Raw genomic sequence first — 20074 nt, forward strand, 5'->3', positions numbered from 1 at the left:
TCGTAGATCGATTGACCAAGTCCGCACACTTTCTGGCTATTAAGGAAACAGACAAGTTTTCTACCTTGGCAGAGATCTACTTAAAGGAAGTAGTCTCGAGGCACGGAGTGCCAACCTCAATTATTTCCGACCGAGACGCTCGATTTACTTCGGAATTGTGGCAAGCTATGCACAAATGCTTTGGCTCACGTTTGGATATGAGCACTGCTTATCACCCTCAAACGGATGGACAGTCCGAACGTACCATCCAAACTCTAGAAGACATGCTTAGAGCGTGTGTGATCGATTTTGGCAAAAACTGGGAGAAGCATCTACCGCTAGTAGAGTTCTCTTACAACAACAGCTACCACACTAGTATTCAGGCAGCACCTTTTGAGGCATTGTACGGTCGTAAATGCCGGTCACCTCTCTGCTGGGCAGAAATCGGTGATAGTCAAATCACAGGCCCAGAGATGGTGGTAGATACAACGGAAAAGATTGCCCAGATTAGACAACGCATGGCGGCAGCTCGTGACCGTCAGAAGAGCTACGCTGATAAGCGTAGGAAACCATTGGAATTCCAGGTCGGTGACCGGGTTCTGCTTAAAGTCTCACCCTGGAAGGGTGTGGTTCGCTTTGGTAAACGGGGCAAGCTTAATCCGCGATATATCGGACCATTCGAAATTACCGAGAAGATCGGTAAGGTTGCTTATAGATTGAACCTGCCTGAAGAACTGAGTGCGGTACACAACGTTTTTCACATATCCAACCTGAAGAAGTGTTTGTCGGATGAAACACTTGTAATTCCTTTTAAGGAACTAACGATTGACGAACAGCTACACTTTACTGAGGAACCGATTGAGATCACTGATCGAGAGATCAAAATCCTCAAACGTAGCCAGATACCTCTTGTACGAGTCCGTTGGAACTCGCGACGTGGCCCAGAGTATACCTGGGAGCGGGAAGACCAGATGAAGCACAAGTATCCCCAGTTGTTCCCAAACGAAAACCCCAGCACTGAAGCTACGAACGAATTTCGGGACGAAATTCCAAACTAACGGGGGGATGATGTGACACCCCGTTGAAACGCTTTCACTTACACTAGCTTGACAGTGGCTGCCTTAACTTTCGGGACGAAAGTTCCTAAAACTTGGGGATAATGTGACACCTCGGATCTTTCCGGATAACCTTTCGATGTAACAAACGTGTACGTAATCGACTAACAGTAAAAATATATAAAAACTATTTGCTATTATGTGTTATGTGCCGATTTGCTTATGTGTATGTATATATATATATAAGTGTTATACACGTAAACCGAAACCACAAGCAACCCGACTCGAGACCATGGTCTCGAGTGAACAGTAGCAATGGGCCGGTTAAGGCCTTGTAGCCAAAAACCCAACCCGGAAACCCCCTAAGCCCATTCGGTACACTATATAAACCCAACCCCACCTCCCTTATCCATTTTACACACTCCCTTCTCACACTCTCCTCTCATCTTCTTCACTAAACCCTAAATTTCTAGCAACCAAAATCATCTCCCCATTCCTTCATATCTCTCGGATCAAGTGAGCTATCAACAAGGAAGATCAGCCGAACCAAGAGACCACCCGAACACCCCTTTTCTCTCAACCCCGAGTAACCGGTTAGTGTTTATATGCTCACGGTTGTTGATATTTGTTATGGTTCTATGCGTGTTAATGCTTGATTGTTGATGTTATTGCTATAAAAGACTTGTTTGATGATAAAAGTGATTCTCGAAATGATTATATGCCTTAATGAAAAATAATCCGGTTTTGGGTTAAATGGTTTTGATATTCGGATAATGCTAGATGCTTGTTAGGATTTTGACCTAGTAGTATGCATGATTTACTTAATCTCATGAATTGTGATTTATGTTGTAGTATGCTAGACTAGGAACCGAGAATAATAAAGCCGATTATGTAAAACAGATTATGGTAAATATGTGTCTTTGATCTTATGGTTTTGGGTTACAAATGATGAATGTAGTGGGAATATTGCTTGATGAACATGAAGAACACTTTGAATGCCTTTGAAATATTTTTGAAATGTGTATATTTGATCTGTTTTGGCTAATGATCAGACAAACAAACATGTTTTAGTGGAAATGGTACATAATTTTCATGAAAATGCATCCCTATTGGTTCGTACAAAATGACAGGTTCTAGAAGGTCTTCATGCACACGTAATCACGGTTGCGAGTCGCAACCTTTGGTTGCTACTCGAAACCACAGCAGGACTTGTCGAGACCTCCCGGTTGCGAGTCGCAACCAACGCGTATCGATCCGATTGCGAGTCGTAACCACAGCTGCTTGTCGGAACCGCCGGTTGCGAGTCGGAATCTCTGAATTGCGAGTCGCAACCAAAGCATGACGAACCGAAACCTCGGTTGCGAGTCGCAACCTTGGTTGCGAGTCACCCCCGTCTCGACTGGACTGTTATTGGGCCAATGTATTTGTTGGATTGTCTGCTAACTGGACTGCTTGTATATCTGTTACTGTTCTGGGCCCAATAACCCCACTGTTTGTATGTTGGACTTTCTGTTGACTAGGCTGCATGTATACCCGCTACTGTGGTTTATTTGTATTTACATTAAGTGTGTCTTATACGTGTTTACTTGTACCCAACTTGACCCATACTTGGTAACCATGCTAGGACGTGGTGACCAACATACTTAACCAAGTAACGTATCATACCGAGCAACCCAAGGTGAGTTCACAACTTAAAAGCATGCGTCCCGGTGGTTTGGGACACGAGACTAAAACAACCCTATCCCCTTGTAAAGTGGATACCGTCTACACTCTTTCCCTAGTTATTGGGAAACAAACTTACTTTATCTTCCCTTGTATTGGGAAACCTTTTGGTTAATTACTGTTTATACGGATTGCAACTAACGGCACTAAACGCAACTCTATCACTCAAGTCCCTACTACATAATACCGATTAGTCGCCGGTGCCAGGCGAACGGGTTATTAGTTGATAGCGCTATTTAGGTCTTACCAGCCTCACACCGTGCCATGGTATGGGATCGGTCGTGAACTAATGTACTCAGGCATCCGTCAATGCTGATAGAACATTGACATCGGGGCATCCTGCGGAAACGCATTCGGTTACCTAGTGTTCGGTATTAGAAAACAGTTTAGTCGCTAACTTTTGGGGTAGCTCCCCATGGCATGTATAAACGGATAAATTAACTGGTGAAACGAGTTTTTGGTAATTAAAACTGGACAACTAGTGAACTCACTCAGCATTATTGTTGACCCCTTACTGCATGCTTTGCAGGTGGCCAGTGACTGGAGCAGCTGCTTGGGATGTGTAGTGGTCGTCTGCCCGTGTGTTGGGCATTTAATATGCTTACTTTATGAACATTGTCTAAAACTATTAATTATGCTTCCGCTACATTTACTCTGAACTTAAAACTTCAAACTCTGAACTTGATATTTGCTAATCTTATGGTTAGTAAGTACTGCTTTTGTTATCAATTTAATTATTCAGTATAATTGGTGGCTGGATCCTGGTCAGTCACGCCCCCGAAGCGGGTGTTATCCGCGGGTGGATTTTGGGGGTGTGACATTCGGATACTAGAACAATAATAATAAAAAGGAATCACACCCGGTTTCGGTAATTGTTAACCTAGGTTTTCTACAAGTTTTAGTTTCAACTCAAATGCATTCGATTAACGGATTTAGTGTACCGTGACTTAGGTGCTACTAACTATCAACGCCCCGAAGAATGGACAAAAAGACACTTTATTATCAACAAAAGTAAATCCTAACGATGACAACGTACAATTACATATTACCGTTTCGCAAAGTCATAACTTTTAACATCGCTCGACAATTCACGAATTCGTAACAAATGTAATACTATTGTCAAAAGTTTCAAAAACCAAACGCAAATTGTCACTAAGATGAAACAAGAACAATTTGAAACACTTGAATTAACAACTACCTACGCCGAGGTGAAACCGAGATGATTAGCCGCTCATGGTTGATGCAACTTGATCACCGGATGCTTGGAACGCGGATGAAGTCATCTTGAATCTTGAAGGATGAAGGAATGATTGATGATTGAGGTTTATGGATGATAATGGTGGGATGGATGATGAAATTGAGAATTAGGGTTTTAGATGGTGAGTGAAGGAATGATCGTGATGATCTTGATTCGGATGATTGATCTTGTTGGAGATGGAATGGAGATGAATTGGTAGGTGAATTAGGCTCCAAGATCAAGTTCAAAACTCCAAAGTGAGTGTAACCCCCCGATTTAATGTCCTTTCAACCAATAACAATCGATCTTAGCTCAAACCCCAAAAATCTGCGTCAACCAAAATTACTGCCCGTCGTCGACGGCATAACCCCGTCGCCGACGGGTTCCGAAAAAAACAATTTATGGCCGACGGCCAATGTATCTGGATACAAGCTTGTGTGCTTACGGGACTTTCTGGGGCACGTCCGGGACGGGTATACCCCCGTCGCCGACGGCCTTTAGAGTACCAGTTTTCTGAACTTTGATCCTTGCACTCCCGGTTGATCTGTAACGCGTCCTGGTGTTCCGATTTTTGACCCGGTGACCCGTAAAGCTCTCGAAAAGCTCCTTAAACTCCATCAAACCTGCAAAACACATTCTTGATTAAAAGTAGGCTATTCAAAACTAGAACTTACGTAAAAACGTCAAGTTAAACAATAACGAGCACCGGTTTACAACCACGTATCAATAATTTTTTGTTTAGGTATGTAAATGTGTATGGAAGGATGTATGTTTGTATGTAAATGTTTGTGAAAATGTTGAATGTAGGTGTATTTGGTGAAAATGAGTATATGTAGGTGTATGTATTTGTGTATGTAGGTGTATGTATGTGTATGTAGGTGTATGTAAGGATGTATGTTTATATGTAAATGTTTGTGAAAATGTATAATGTAGGTGTATTTGGTGAAAATGAGTATATCTAGGTGTATGTATTTGTGTATGTAGGTGTATGTATGTGTATGTAGGTGTATGTAAGGATGTATGTTTGTATATAAATGTTTGTGAAAATGAATAATGTAGGTGTATTTGGTGAAAATGAGTATATGTAGGTGTATGTATTTGTGTATGTAGGTGTATGTAAGCATGTATGTGGGTATGTAAGTCTATGAATGAATGTATGTATGTAGGTGTATGTTAGCGTGTTGCTGAAAAATGTGTATATTAGTATGTATGTTTGTATAAAGTATGCAAATGTGTATGTAAGTATGAATAAATGATGTGGTTTTGGTCAAAATGTGTGTTTGGTCATGTTTGAAAAAAATATGTTTAAGTTGATAATTTCTATGTTTATGTTTAGCTTTGAGAAAAAAATATATTTGAGATGATAATTTGAATGTTGTTTATGTGTAGGTTTGAAAAAAAAAGTTTAAGTTTGATAATTTGTATGTTTGTGTTTAGGTTTGAAAACATTTATATTTAACTTTGACAAATATATATTAGTTAGGAAATACCCTCCTTGAATTAAAATTATCATTTAAAACATAATGAACATAGAAAATACCCGCCAAAATTGAAATCACCATTTAAAACAAAAGGAGCTAAGAAAATACCCGCCAAAATTTAAACCATCATGAAGAACATTACAGATTTAAAAAATCGTGCCTGATATTGAATTCATCATTTCAAACATAACGAGCTAAGAAAATACCCAATCAAAATTGAAATCATGATTTAAAACATAACGTTCCGCCGAAAATTTAAATTAATCATTAAGAACATAACAAGCTTAAAAAACTGTGCCCGTGTTTGAATTAATCATTTTAAACATAACGAGCTTAGAAATACCCGCCCGAAATTGATTTAGAAATTAATTTCGGGTTGTCCCCATTTATCTTGGGGCTGCTTTTTGAGTACTTTATCTCATTTAGGATGTGAATGTGTATTACATGATTGTTTGATTAAGAAGGATTCGGTTATCATTTTCTCTTTGCTACTTGGGTATATATATATCATTACATATATACTTGGGAGCTAAGACGAAATGCTGCCGAATTTTTCTTAAGCAAACAATCATGTAATACACATTCACATATGAGATAAAGTGTTTAAAAAGTGGGTTTAGCAGCCTACCCTTGTCTTGTTAATCCTAAATTAGATTTTCTTTCAGTTGCATAATGCCTATCAATAAAAGTTGGATTGATTCCCCACGTCATTCACATCCCTACAAGCAAGGACTCAAGTCATTTATCGAGATGTGTGAAAGAGTGATAAAAAACCACGATGAAGTTAGATGTCCGTGTACCCGATGTAAAAATTCCGGCTTAAAAACTATGGCAGAAATGAAATAACATTTGCGTATTAACAGTTTTTGGAAGGAATACACGAAATGGACCTATCACAGGGACACGACTCCAATTGCAGAAGTAAACGATGTTGCGCCACAAGACGGTATGGTAAACGTTATTGAAGACATTGGGGGGGAGCGTATGGAAGAAGATACATAGCTTAACCAAGAGAACTCGAATGGAGATAGTAGCGGTGTTGTTGATGATTTTGAAGACCTGGTAAAGGAAGTTGAAACAGAATTATATCCTGGTTGTACCAAGTTTTCTTCTATCGACTTTTTAGCAAAGCTTTTGAATATAAAGGATACGTACCATTTGCAAAATGAAGTAGTAGATCGAATCCTCTCGTTGTTACGAGAGTCAAGGCCAAAAGGCAACAAGATTCCCCCTTCGTATTATGTAGCTAAGAAGACATTTAAGAAGATTGGTTTGGCATATGAGATGATAAATGTGTGCACAAATGATTGTGCTCTCTTTTGGAAAGAAAACGAGTCCTTGCAAAATTGTCCCGTTTGTAATGAGAGTCGATGGGTCGATAAAGACACAAAAGGCACGAAGGTGGCTCGTAAGGTGTTACGAGACTTTCCTTTGACGCCTAGACTACGACATTTGTATTGTTCAACACACACAGCGAAAGATATGATATGATATGGCATAGTACCAGATGATCGGAAAATGGGACTATGCGTCATCCAGTTGATGGATCTGTATGGCAAGACTTTGATAAAAAGTACCCAAACTTCGCGATGGAGCCACGAAATTTTCGCTTAGGGATTGCAGCTGACGATTTTAATCCCTTTAACAACGGTAGTGGATCCTCGACTCATAGCACGTGGCCGGTTATACTCACCACATATAATCTGCCTCCCTGGCTATGCATGCGAGAGTCCACATTCATGTTGACCTTGTTGATTCCTGACCCTTATCACCGGGGAAAGACATGCACGTTTTCCTTGGACCGTTAGTGGATGAGCTTAAGCAATTGTGACAGACATGTGTACGTACTAATATACGTTTTGATATCTATTATTGTAGGATTTTGTTAACAGCTTGTTCCAAACCCCGTCCTTTTTGAACCAACTTAACAACTATCTTGCTTCACAAGGAAAAGGAAAAGGAAAAGGAAAGTCAAAAGACTACGATCCTGATGACTTATTCAATAGGGAATCCGACGAGGCGTTACTTGTTGTTTTTAATGTATGATTTAATTAAACGTTGTAGGATTATAATGTACGACTTAAACGTAGTTTTTAACTATATTACCTTTAGTATATGTTGATTATGTTCATGGCATATGTTTGTGTTGTTTGAAAATAGGCAGGTTCTGTTATTTCTGTCGTAAAACTGGTTGGGCAGCTGTATATAAAGCTGTTGTATTAAAAAAAAACAGACTTTTAGCGGCGACACTTTTAGCGGCGACAGGAGTCTTTAGCGGCGAAAACTGGTCAATAGCGTCCGAGCAATACCGGCGACGCTTTACCGGCGACAGGTCGCCGCTAAAAGTCAATAGCGGCGACAAAAGTGGTCAATACCGGCGACAGCTGTCGCCGCAAAAGGTGCCTGTTCTTGTATACCCAACTTTATCGTCGTGAAAGTGGTTTTGTCGATGTCCCAACGGGTATTTTTATGAAATTAACGGGTATACCCGATACCCGCGGATATGCCCGATACCCGACGAGTAATTACCCAACAAATACCCGACGGGTAACAGGCCCGGGTATGGGACAATTAATCACAACCGGGTACGGGCTTGGGATTACCAATACCCTGCCCAAGCCCGGCCCATTGCCATTCCTACGGAAGCGTAACAAATTGTTCAATAAGTTTAAATGAAAATGTTCAAAACAATGCATCAGTGAGAAGCGCTTCCAAACTTCACGACCCATGACCACTCCAGCTTCCCAGACAACAAGTTCCATGACAGTATACCTAAGCGTTTCATGTAACATTATAATACTTTAAACATTCCAACACAAAGCACAATGTACCACACAAAACAGCTTATGAAACAGAATCGTGAACAAGTGATGTGTAGAGGAAAGACCTTGAAATTTCGGGTTGTCACATCATCCCTAACTTGAAAGAAATTTCGTCCCGAAATTTGAAATTTGATAAATAACCCAAAAGCGGTGAGGTGTTACATCAGGGTGACTGTGGATTTTCCTCGGGTGCCACAGTCGATCAAGGTGATTAATTGTTTTAATGTTTTGCACGTTTACTTTTTTATTAGAGACTTGTTATTTATTTATTTATAATGAACCTTTTAACTTTCGTGTTTATCATAAAGTGTCTTGATTATTTATTTAGTAATATTGATATTAATACTAGTACTAATAATAGTATAACAAAATATAAAAAAAGTAACAAAAGTATTATAAAATAAAATAATATAAAAAACTTAATTATTACCTTTGACTTTAGAATAAAATAATGTATTAAAATACATAATCTTGATTATTTATTTATTAATACTGATATTAATATTAATATTAATACTAATAATAGTATAACAAAATATAAAAAAATAACAAAAGTATTATAAAATAAAAATAATATAAAAAACCATAATTATTACTTTTGACGTATTAAATTACTTAATCATTCCAAAGTCTGACTAATTTTGTATATTAATCCATATCTTTGTGTGTATTTATCACACCCCTTTTTCTTTTGTTGTGATCACCGGCTTCAAATAACTATTGGATAAAGACCACATTTTTATTAACTGCATTTGGTCCAAGTGTATCTGTATCTAGTGGAATATCTTGGCTTGGATGAGGGTGAGCTTTCCAGATAACATTCACAACTTTAAGGATTTAATGGAGTTCATCAAAATTCAGCCAGGAGACTCGAGTTGGAAGAAGGCGGTTTACACGGTAGCCATCGCTACGGTTTGGAGGATATGGAATGTTAGGAACTTAAAGGTTTTCGAAGACAAGTTCATTCCTTTATCAAAAACAGTAGACCAAATCAAAGAAGACGCCTATCAATGGATAACAAACAGATCGAAGTGGAGCTCTCTGAAGTGGGATAAATGGATCGTTTTTGACATCGTTTCTAAGATGTAATTGTGTCGCCTTTTGTTGTTTTTTCCTTCGTTTTGTCTTTTGTTGTACCGTTTCTCAGCTTCTTGTTGGCTCTTTATATATATATATATATATAAAGTGTTTTTGCCATTCAAAAAAAAATTCCCACCGATGTAAATTAAATAATTGCAACCATCTCCTATTTTATGTGAAGAATAACGATTAGTTGAAGAGAATCGCTTTCTGTTGACGCGCCTCTCAAACAAACACTTTTTTTTGTTGAACACAATTCCAAAGTCACGCCTACGGTACCACTATAATTCTTGGAACGGAAAAACACAACAATGAATAGCGTTCGTGCAATCCATGTGATACAACGACCCGCCGTAGATCTGATACCAATTGTTGGCCCTTCAACTTTCAACTCATACGAGTTTTAGGATTAACTTTCAATAAAGTAGTCAATAGCTATGATAAACTGTTATTCTATTCTTCTTGATGGTGGAAATTGAGTTTTGAGTTACTGCCATTGAATTCAAATCACATGCCTAAATATTAATTATATATTTTTTTTGCACAATAGAATATAAATCATGTGGTTATCCAGTATTTATCAATTTAATTGTTTTTTTGTTGTCAGTCTAATTGGACCTGCTGACCTCTACAAAAACTCAATTCCGGCCTTCATAGAATAACCATCATAGGTAAAAGATGTTAGTTACAGTTACCATCGGGTCGTCTTTTATTTGTTTGTTTTTTCTTGGTTTTGGGCCGAGGATCGACCCCATTTATGCTCACCCCATTTCTTTTAAATATGTAGCTTTATCTAGAGCCACTTCATTAAACGACTTGAAAGTCCTCATAGATCGATTCGATAAGAACTAAGAATATTGTTTACTTTGACGTTTTAAAAGAAATTTGTATTATATGGGTACACATCCACATGTATGTATACAAATTTTCTTACATACATAACTCTACTGAAAACATTTATATCTTTTAGTTAAAATTGTTACACATAATAACCATGGTATTTTTTATTACTCAATAGGGTGCACTCAATGCTTGTTAGAAATATCTATAATAGTCTAATATGAACATTGGCGACAGTGCCTCTCCTATAGAGGTCAGGGTTATTAGAAGCTGGCAACCGTTCTTATTTGGAAACGGAACATTGCTACCTCTTTGTTGAGAGCAGGGTGAGCCTTATTTATTCTTTTTTCTACACTAATCTTAATGTCACTACGTGTGTTCCCTAATAGGGCGACTTTATTGAAGCTTACGATAATAGACGCAACAAAGTTGTATGATGAAGAAGGAATTTGCTTATATTAAAAATACAGTTTTAGTGATATTAACTTGTTTAACCCATGGACCCTTTTGACCCATTTTGTATTTAGCTAAAATTTATATTTTACCTGTCTGAACTATTAAAAATAAACTACATCCTGAACTGATACCGGCCTCTAATTTCAGGGTTAGCCATGCATAGGAGACATCAAGAAGCAACAGGCATTTTCAAAAATATGGTCGATTAAGGTTTCACACTAGATTATATAACTTTTGTTGGTATTTTATCTCCATGCAACCATGGGCTAGTCAACCTCGGTCAACAATATTTCCACTCCATGATCCAAGATTACAAGATTTCACCCAAATTACAACACTATGGTTGTCTAATTGATCTTTTAGGCCCAGCCAGTTTGTTTGAAGAAGCCCTGGCTGTGATCAAGAATCTTTATGTTACAGATGGTAAATTGGATAATGTTGCAAGAATAACGGATCAAAAAGATGATATTGTTCATGATCAGTTTCTTGCATGTGACTAATCACATCCAATGAGCGACAAGTTTTATGATTAGTACAAATCCTTGGTTTGACCTTAATTTGTATTTTCAAAATACTGAATAAACAATACCATTGCAGAATAGGGAATAATAGATTATAGATAAATATGGAATGTATTTATGTCAATAATATTGTAGATCTCTTGATTAGAATAGGAGATATGATCTCTTGTATATATATTATTGATAGATGAATGAAGGAGGCCAAGTTTGCAATCATAACATGGTATCAAACCATTAACCCTAATTCGATCCTACCTTGGTCGCCCCTCCTCCCCTGCGCAACTTTTCTTTTCTGTTTTTGCCCTCCTTCATCATCGTTCTTTTACTATGGCTGCTTCAATTCATCCTGCGGTCACTGTAACTAACATCAAAGCCCTCATCCCTATCACCCTTGACATTGAAAACGGCCATTACACTGCTTGGTCCGAACTATTCAAGATTCACTGCATCTCCTATGATGTTTATGATCATCTTCTGCCGAAAAAGCCTGCTGAAACATCGTCTTCTGCTGACAAGGATCAAGCCAAAGACAAGCCTCCGTCTTCTTCGTCTTCTCCGTCATGGGAACGCCTTGATTCCATTGTTTTACAATGGATTTATGGGACGATTTCCACTGACCTGCTTCATACCATTCTGAAACCCAACACTAATGCACATGCTGCGTGGACGGCTTTGGCGAATATTTTTCAAGACAATAAAGCCACGCGTACCATTGATCTTAATAACAAGTTCGCCAACACTCGGCTTGATCAATTTTCTTCGATGTCTGCCTACTGTCAAGCTCTCAAAGTCATATATGACCAACTCACTAATGTTGGTTCTCCTATCACTGAAGAACAGTTGGTATTACAACTTCTCATGGGGCTTACGGAACAGTACGAGAGTACGGCTACGATTATTCAACAAACCAGTCCTCTACCAGACTTCTACGAGACCCGCTCTAGACTTTGCATGGCTGAAACACGAAGAACCAATCAGGTCCGCAACGCGGCACAGGCCGCCGGCACAGCTCTAGTCGCCTCTACCGATGTTCGTGCGTCGCCCTCATCTAAAACGTTTGACTCCCGGCAGCCATCGGGACGCTATGACAACCGGTCAGACTCCAACCGGGATCAGTCGTCGCGTGGAAGAGGCCGCGGGCGCGGCCGTGGCCGTGGACGGGGTAGCTCTGCGGGTCGGGGACGAGGCAGCTCTTCACAACAGGCCTCGGCTCCTATTGGGTATTCTGCTTGGCCTTTCAATTTCAACTCCTGGCCCAATCCACCTTCTGCTTTTTCACCTTGGGCTCCCTGGCCCACTATGCCCCCATGTCCTTATCCTACAGCACCACAGCGGGCCCCTTCAAATTCGGCTGGTATACTTGGTTCACGACCGGCCCAATCTTATGCAGCAAGCTACGCCCCGACTGAAGTTGATCAACCGATCTACACTATGGATACAGGTGCGACCACTAATATGACCCCTCTCCCTGACAATTTCTCCTCTTTTTTTAATAATGGCATTTTTAAAAATATTCTCGTCGGTAATGGCAAAACCATTCCGGTTCTTGGACATGGCAACCAAATACTTAAACCACCCTTCCTACCATTTAAATTAAATCAAGTTTTATATGCTCCTTCTTTAATTAAAAACTTGATTTCCGTTCGTCGTTTTACAACTGACAATCGTGTTTCTATTGAATTTGATCCGTCTGGTTTTATTGTGAAGGACCTAAAGACCCGGACCCCTATCCTACGATGCAATAGTCCGGGGGATCTCTACACACTTGATCCTGCACATATTACCAAGTTCACTACACCATCCACTTTTGCAACCATCTCTCAAGATATATGGCATCAACGTCTCGGGCACCCAGGATCAAATTTGCTTCATTCTTTAAAACAATCTCAATTTATTAATTGTAGTACGGTCAAACCAAAGTTTTGTCAGTCATGTGTTTTTGGGAAACAAGTTAGACTACCTTTTGTTGATTCTTATAATAATACGTTTATGCCATTTGATATTGTTCACAGTGATCTATGGACCTCCCCTATCCTCAGTAGTGGGGGTCACCGTTACTATATTTTGTTTCTTGATGATTACAGTAATTTTCTTTGGACCTACCCTCTTTCTCACAAATCTCAAGTTTTTTCTACGTTCTCCATCTTTGCAAAATTTATTGCTACTCAATTTCATCTTAATATTAAACAATTTCAATGTGATAACGGACAGAATATGCAAACTCTTCGTTTCAACATTTTTGTAATCAAAATGGCATGAAATTTCGGTTCTCGTGTCCTCATACCTCTTCTCAAAATGGTAAAGCGGAACGTAAAATACGCACCATTAATAATCTCATTCGCACTCTCTTAGCCCAAGCGTCTCTTCCGAACACATATTGGCATCACACCTTGGACGTTGCCACATACCTTTTAAATATCTTACCTAGCAAACTTCTTAAAAATCACTCCCCAACTCAACGTCTATATCTTACTCGCCCAACATATGATCATCTTCGAATTTTTGGCTGCCTATGTTTCCCGCTAATTCCCTCTACCACTATCCATAAATTGGATTATCGCTCTTTGCCTTGTGTCTTTCTCGGGTATCCTCCCAATCATCGTGGCTACAAGTGCCTTGACTTAGCCACTAATAAAATAATCATAAGTCGTCATGTAATATTTGACGAGAGCACTTTTCCATTCACAAACAAACCGTCATCGGGCCCACGGCCCTATGATTTCCTGGATGCATCTCTTCATCCGCTGTTGTGGCCCACCACTTCAGCATCCCCATTCCCCAATATCCCTCCTAGTCCACAACAGCCTAACCTCCTTAGCCCCCAACCGTCTACCCCCAACGGACCAGCTAATACCACTCCCATCGGCCCACTACTCTCCCCTCCTATCACTATTACTAGCCCACACAATACTACCCATTCCTTTCCCACTGTTACCAGCCCACCCACTTCTACTCATCACAATTCTACCCAAACCGAGTCCTCACCACACCTAATCCAACCTTCTTCTCAAGCCCAGCCGGCCCATCTTGATTCTACTCTATCCTCGTCTCCACCTCCATCTACTTCACAACCGTCTCATACTTCATCTCAACCTCCCGATACGACCACTCGTACTATGCGTACTCGCGCCATGGATGGTATCACCAAGCCACGGCGGTTTCTTAACCTTTTAAACACGTCGGTTGCCTCGTTACCCAAAACCCCAAAAGATGCCTTGTCCGTCCCGGAATGGCATAATGCCATGACCCTTGAGTTTAATGCACTTATTAAAAATAAGACGTGGGAACTTGTCCCCCGGCAACCTAACATGAATGTACTACGCAGCTTGTGGTTGTTTCGTCATAAATACAGGTCCGATGGTACACTAGAACGGTACAAAGCACGGTTAGTTTGCGATGGTAGTAACCAACAAATTGGAGTTGATTGTGGAGATACTTTTAGTCCGGTTGTTAAACCGGCTACTATTCGTACGGTTTTATCTCTTGCATTGTCTCAGTCCTGGAAGATTCATCAATTGGACGTTACGAATGCGTTTTTACACGGTAATTTGCAGGAGACAGTGTATATGTATCAGCCAATGGGTTTTCGACATCGGCACTTTCCTGATCATGTATGTCTTCTTAAGAAGTCTCTGTATGGATTGAAACAAGCTCCTCGTGCATGGTACCAACGCTTCACCGATTTTGTTCTTTCGATTGGGTTTCGGCAAAGTCGGTGTGACCATTCTCTCTTTGTTTATCATCATGGTATTGATGCGGCTTATTTACTGATCTATGTTGATGACATCATTCTTACTACCTCGACTGATCGTCTTCGGGATCATCTCATGGGTCGTTTGGGTGCTGAGTTTGCCATGAAGGATCTTGGTCCTCTCAGTCATTTTCTAGGTGTTCAAGTTACTCGTACCGGTCAGTCTCTATTTCTATCTCAACAGCAATATATTCTTGACATCATCGAACGGGCCGGTATGACTTCGTGTAATCCGGTTGCCACGCCAGTTGATTGCAACCCAAAGCTTAGTGCGACTTCTAGCCCGGAGTATGACAACCCTACTCAGTATCGTAGTTTAGCGGGTGCTCTTCAGTATTTGACATTTACACGTCCTGACATCAGCTATGCGGTTCAGCAGGTGTGCATGCATATGCACTCACCTCGTATTGATCATTGGAATGCTCTAAAACGCATTATTCGATACTTGAAGGGTACTTCTACTTTTGGACTCACATTGGGCTCATCCGCTGATGTTTCTCTTCGGGCCTATACGGACGCTGATTGGGCCGGGTGTCCAGACACACGTCGCTCCACCTCCGGTTACTGTGTTTATCTCGGTTCTAACCTTTTATCGTGGTCCTCCAAGCGGCAAGCAGTTGTGTCTCGCTCTAGTGCCGAGGCTGAATATAGGGGTGTTGCAAATGTTGTCGCTGAGCTATCATGGATTCGAAATCTCTTATTGGATCTTCACACGCCTCTGCGCCAGGCCAGCATTGTTTTTTGTGACAATATTAGTGCTGTGTATCTATCGGGCAATCCAGTTCAGCATCAACGTACTAAACATATTGAATTGGATATTCATTTTGTGCGAGAGCTCGTTCAACGCGGACAGGTTCGCGTATTGCATGTTCCATCCAGGTTTCAAATTGCAGATATCTTTACTAAAGGCTTGCCTCGACTTTTGTTTGATGATTTTCGGTCCAGTCTCAACATTCGGCCACCTCTTGCTTCGACTGCGGGGGTGTAATAGATTATAGATAAATATGGAATGTATTTATGTCAATAATATTGTAGATCTCTTGATTAGAATAGGAGATATGATCTCTTGTATATATATTATTGATAGATGAATGAAGGAGGCCAAGTTTGCAATCATAACAGGGAATAAACAGCGGTGTCAGTGGCGGGCGGAGGTGTTCACAATAGAAAACACTCAACTAAAAGAAGTAAAGAAACTTTGTTGACAGAAAACATACAAAATTATAATTCAAATGGTTTCCATACCAAAAACGGAATATATCATGCATAAGGTACAAAAAAGCAGTGGTTTAAACCTGCACATAACTCCTCCACATCACCATAGCTTATATCATCGCCACTTTGGAACTCCTCAACATCACGTTTAAACTTTAAAGTAGAACAAAATCACCCTTTGTTATAAACTCTTGCAGAACGCTCCTCACCCGCATTTGCTGCCACTTTGTTCATGAATCTGGTTCGTACTAATCTTATTCTTAGTCTTACGGATGGTATAACTGCCAGAATTAAGACAATAACATTACTGAGAAACTAGAAAAACAAAGAACAAACTTAAACCAAATCACATAAGATTTCCAACTTAACCTTCCAGTTGATGCTTAAGGCTATCAGTCAGAGTCGTCGAGCAAGATCTTAGCGATGCTTTCAGCATTCTTAAGCCCTGCAAAAAAAAAAATAAGTTCAAATTTAATCGTTATAAATAAAGTTATAATTTTAATACTATATAAATATAGGCATCACAACAGAATACCTCTTTTAAGCCAATGCTAATCTCATGTTTCTCAACATCATCAAATGAGACATTATAACTACTCAAAGTACTTATAGTTGAATTTGACGATGACGGAGTTATGGTCAAGTCATCAGTGACGATAAACAATCCAGGTCGTTTTAGTAGTAGACCATCTTTTCTTGGATCTCCATGTTCTGTATGGCTATCATGTAACGAAGTGCCTTCCAAAGGGAAAACCTGGTTTTTTGAAGTATAATGCTGGCCAATATGAGGTTTAAGTAACATATCTTTGATATCTTGTGATTTAAGGTATGTTCCTACACTCATGTCGGAAATGCTTTTGATGATATTTTCCATACAATTTAGAGAAGAAAACCCTTTCAACAGTTCTCCAACTACTGTTCCTAAAGGAATTGACAACAACCCAAAAAGAAAGTCAACAAAATCTCCTTTATCTTCTGCAAACAAGAGCTTACCAGTTGACTTTTGCAATGCTACTTCCAGAAGAAACTTTGAACTTGAAGATTCCCCTTTCTTTATTAAATTAATAATTTGATGAAAACTAAGAATTTGGCCAGGGACAACTAAATCTCGGATCAAACTGGCCCTATTGAAAACTAAATATGTGAACACAGAATCGAATGACAATGCAGCATTTAAAAAACAGAGAATCTGCAAAAAAAAAATAAACTGAAGCCATTTAGTACTAAATAAGAACACAATGATTCTGTGCATTCGTGATTTTTAGTGTTTTAGTATAACATTCCTATTCTTTTTGTAAAAGAACTTGAGGTGATAGAAAAAACCAATGGGACTAGTCTAAACCGCTCTTATCGGTAATCGAATGCACAAGATTCTTGTGAATGTGAGCAACCAAGAATTTTTATCACATAACAATAATATAGTGGAGTGTAAACTTTTAATTTATGATTAAATGAAGATGTAAATAAAAAAGAACCAAGTTTTACCTGCTCACGGCCCATATCTAACTTGATCTCCTCTAAACAGCTCTTGTTAGTAATTCCACAATCTGTCAGCAGTCGAATGCTGGTTGCAGAAGTATAAGGCATAACACAAAGATCGTCAGTGACAATAAAAGTTGCAATATCAGAAACAAACACACCCGTATCCCAGCTCCCACGATAAAATCTCCGGCAATACTCCTCCTGGGAAGTATAAGGCTCCGTCTCATCTAGTAACAGTTGAAGGTTTCTGCAGTGATCATATGATAGACTTCTGGGGTTAAGAAGCATAGGTTTGCAATTCTTTATGGATAGGTAACGCTCCGGAAAATTCTTCAGACTTTGGTACAGATTGCTGAAGCTACGAAGAACCTCAAACTTTTTATCATCAACTTTCTCCAAGAGCTTGACAATTGTTCCCATGGGCAGTGTAATGAAGCTGAACAGAATGTCAACAAAGGCGTAATCAGTTTCAGCATACACCGCTCTCTTATTCACTTTGTCTACTATTACTTTTATCGAGATTTTAGCTGCCTTTGCCGTAAAGTCAGTCATGGTTCTTAACAAGAAGATCCACAGAACTAAACGTGGGTAGATATTGGTATTTTGTGGTGAAAGTATGCAACTGATTAATATATGTCAAAATAGGCATTTAAACTATTTGTGAGGTAACCAAAAGGCGTTAGTAATTACTTATGTATTTAATGGTACTTGAATGTAATTACATACGTATTTAATGGTACTTGAATGTCATTTTTTAAGTATCGTTGGAATTGGTGTAATATTGAATTGTAGACGACCTCTTGGTTTCTATCGAACAAAGCAAGGACCAAAAGAACGTTTCATTCATGGGACACGAGCCTCCCCATCAAGGTTCTCTTTTAAATAACTAAAAAAAATTAAATCTTTCTTAACTAAATAATGTTTTAACTTTTAAGTGACGATTTATGTTAGAATAGGTTTACTTATACCTTTTCTACGACCACCGTAGTGGGGTTTTTTAAGTTTAGAAATTGTATAATTTTTAGTTTAGGTATGTAAATTGTGTATGTTAGTATGTATGTTTGTATAATTGTTAGTATGTAAATTGTATAATTTTTAGTTTAAGTTGTATAATTGTATGTAGGTGTATGTTAGTATGTTGGTGAAAAATGTGTATGTTTGTATAAAGTATGCAAATGTGTATGTAAGGATGGATGTTTGTATGTCAAATGTATAATGTAGGTGTATTTGAAAAAAATGAGTATATGAAAGTCTATGCATTTGTGTATGTAGGTGTATGTAAGCATGTACGTGGGTATGTAAGTGTATGAATGAATGTATGTATGTACGTGTATGTTAATAGGTTGATGAAAATTGTGTATGTTAGTATGTATGTTTGTATAAAGTATGCAAATGTGTATGTAAGGATGAATGTTTGTATGTCAAATGTATAATGTAGGTGTATTTGGAGAAAATGAGTATATGAAAGTCTATGTATTTGTGTATGTAGGTGTATGTAAGCATGTATGTGGGTATGTAAGTGTATGAATGAATGTATGTATGTAGGTGTATGTTAGTATGTTGGTGAAAAATGTGTATGTTAGTATGTATGTTTGTATAAAGTATGCAAATGTGTGTGTAAGGATGCAAATGTGTAGGTTTGAAAAAAATGTTAAAGTTTGATAATTTGTATATGTGTGTTTAGGTTTTAAAACATTTATATTTAAATTTGACAAATATATATTAGTTAGGAAATACCCTCTTTATATTAACATCATCATTTAAAACATAACGGACCTAGAAAATACCCGCCAAGATTGAAATCACCATTTAAAACAAAAGGAGCTATGAAAATACCCGCCCGAAATATAAACCATTATGAAGAACATTATGAGCTTAAAAATCGTGTCTGATATTGAATTCATCATTTCAAACATAACGAGCTAAGAAAATACCCAATCAAAATTGAAATCATGATTTAAAACATAACGGCCGCCCAAAATTTGAAACAATCATTAAGAACATAACAAGCTTAAAAAAATGTGCCCGTGTATGAATTAATCATTTTAAACATAACGAGCTTAGAAATACCTGCCCGAAATTGATTTAGAAATTAATTTCGGGTTGTCCCCGTTTATCTTGGGACTGCTTTTTGAATACTTTATCTCATTTAGGATGTGAATGTGTATTACATGATTGTTTGTTTAAGAAGGATTCGGTTATCATTTTCTCTTTGCTACTCGGGTATATATATCATTACATATATACTTGGGAGCTAAGAGGAAATGCTGCCGAATTTTTCTTAAACAAACAATCATGTAATACACATTCACATATGAGATAAAGTGTTCAAAAAGTGGGTTTAGCAGCCTACCCTTGTCTTGTTAAGCCTAAATGAGATTTTCTTTCAGTTGCATAATGCCTATCGATAAAAGTTGGATTGATTCCCCACGT

At 38.6% G+C, this 20074-nt stretch overlaps 1 protein-coding gene across 1 annotated transcript; it reads right to left on the minus strand.

Annotated features, from left to right (window-relative positions):
* Positions 1-16330: 16330 nt before the first annotated feature.
* Positions 16331-18193, minus strand: LOC110875355. Its single transcript, XM_022123552.1, has 4 exons — positions 17645-18193; positions 16695-17348; positions 16529-16604; positions 16331-16440 (listed from the first exon to the last, which is right to left on the minus strand). Exons 1-4 carry the CDS (start codon positions 18191-18193, stop codon positions 16331-16333), a joined length of 1389 nt encoding a protein of 462 aa, XP_021979244.1.
* Between the last annotated feature and the right edge of the window lie 1881 nt (positions 18194-20074).

This window comes from Helianthus annuus, chromosome 9 (genome assembly GCF_002127325.2).
Source record: "Helianthus annuus cultivar XRQ/B chromosome 9, HanXRQr2.0-SUNRISE, whole genome shotgun sequence".
NCBI classification, from domain to species: domain Eukaryota; kingdom Viridiplantae; phylum Streptophyta; class Magnoliopsida; order Asterales; family Asteraceae; genus Helianthus; species Helianthus annuus.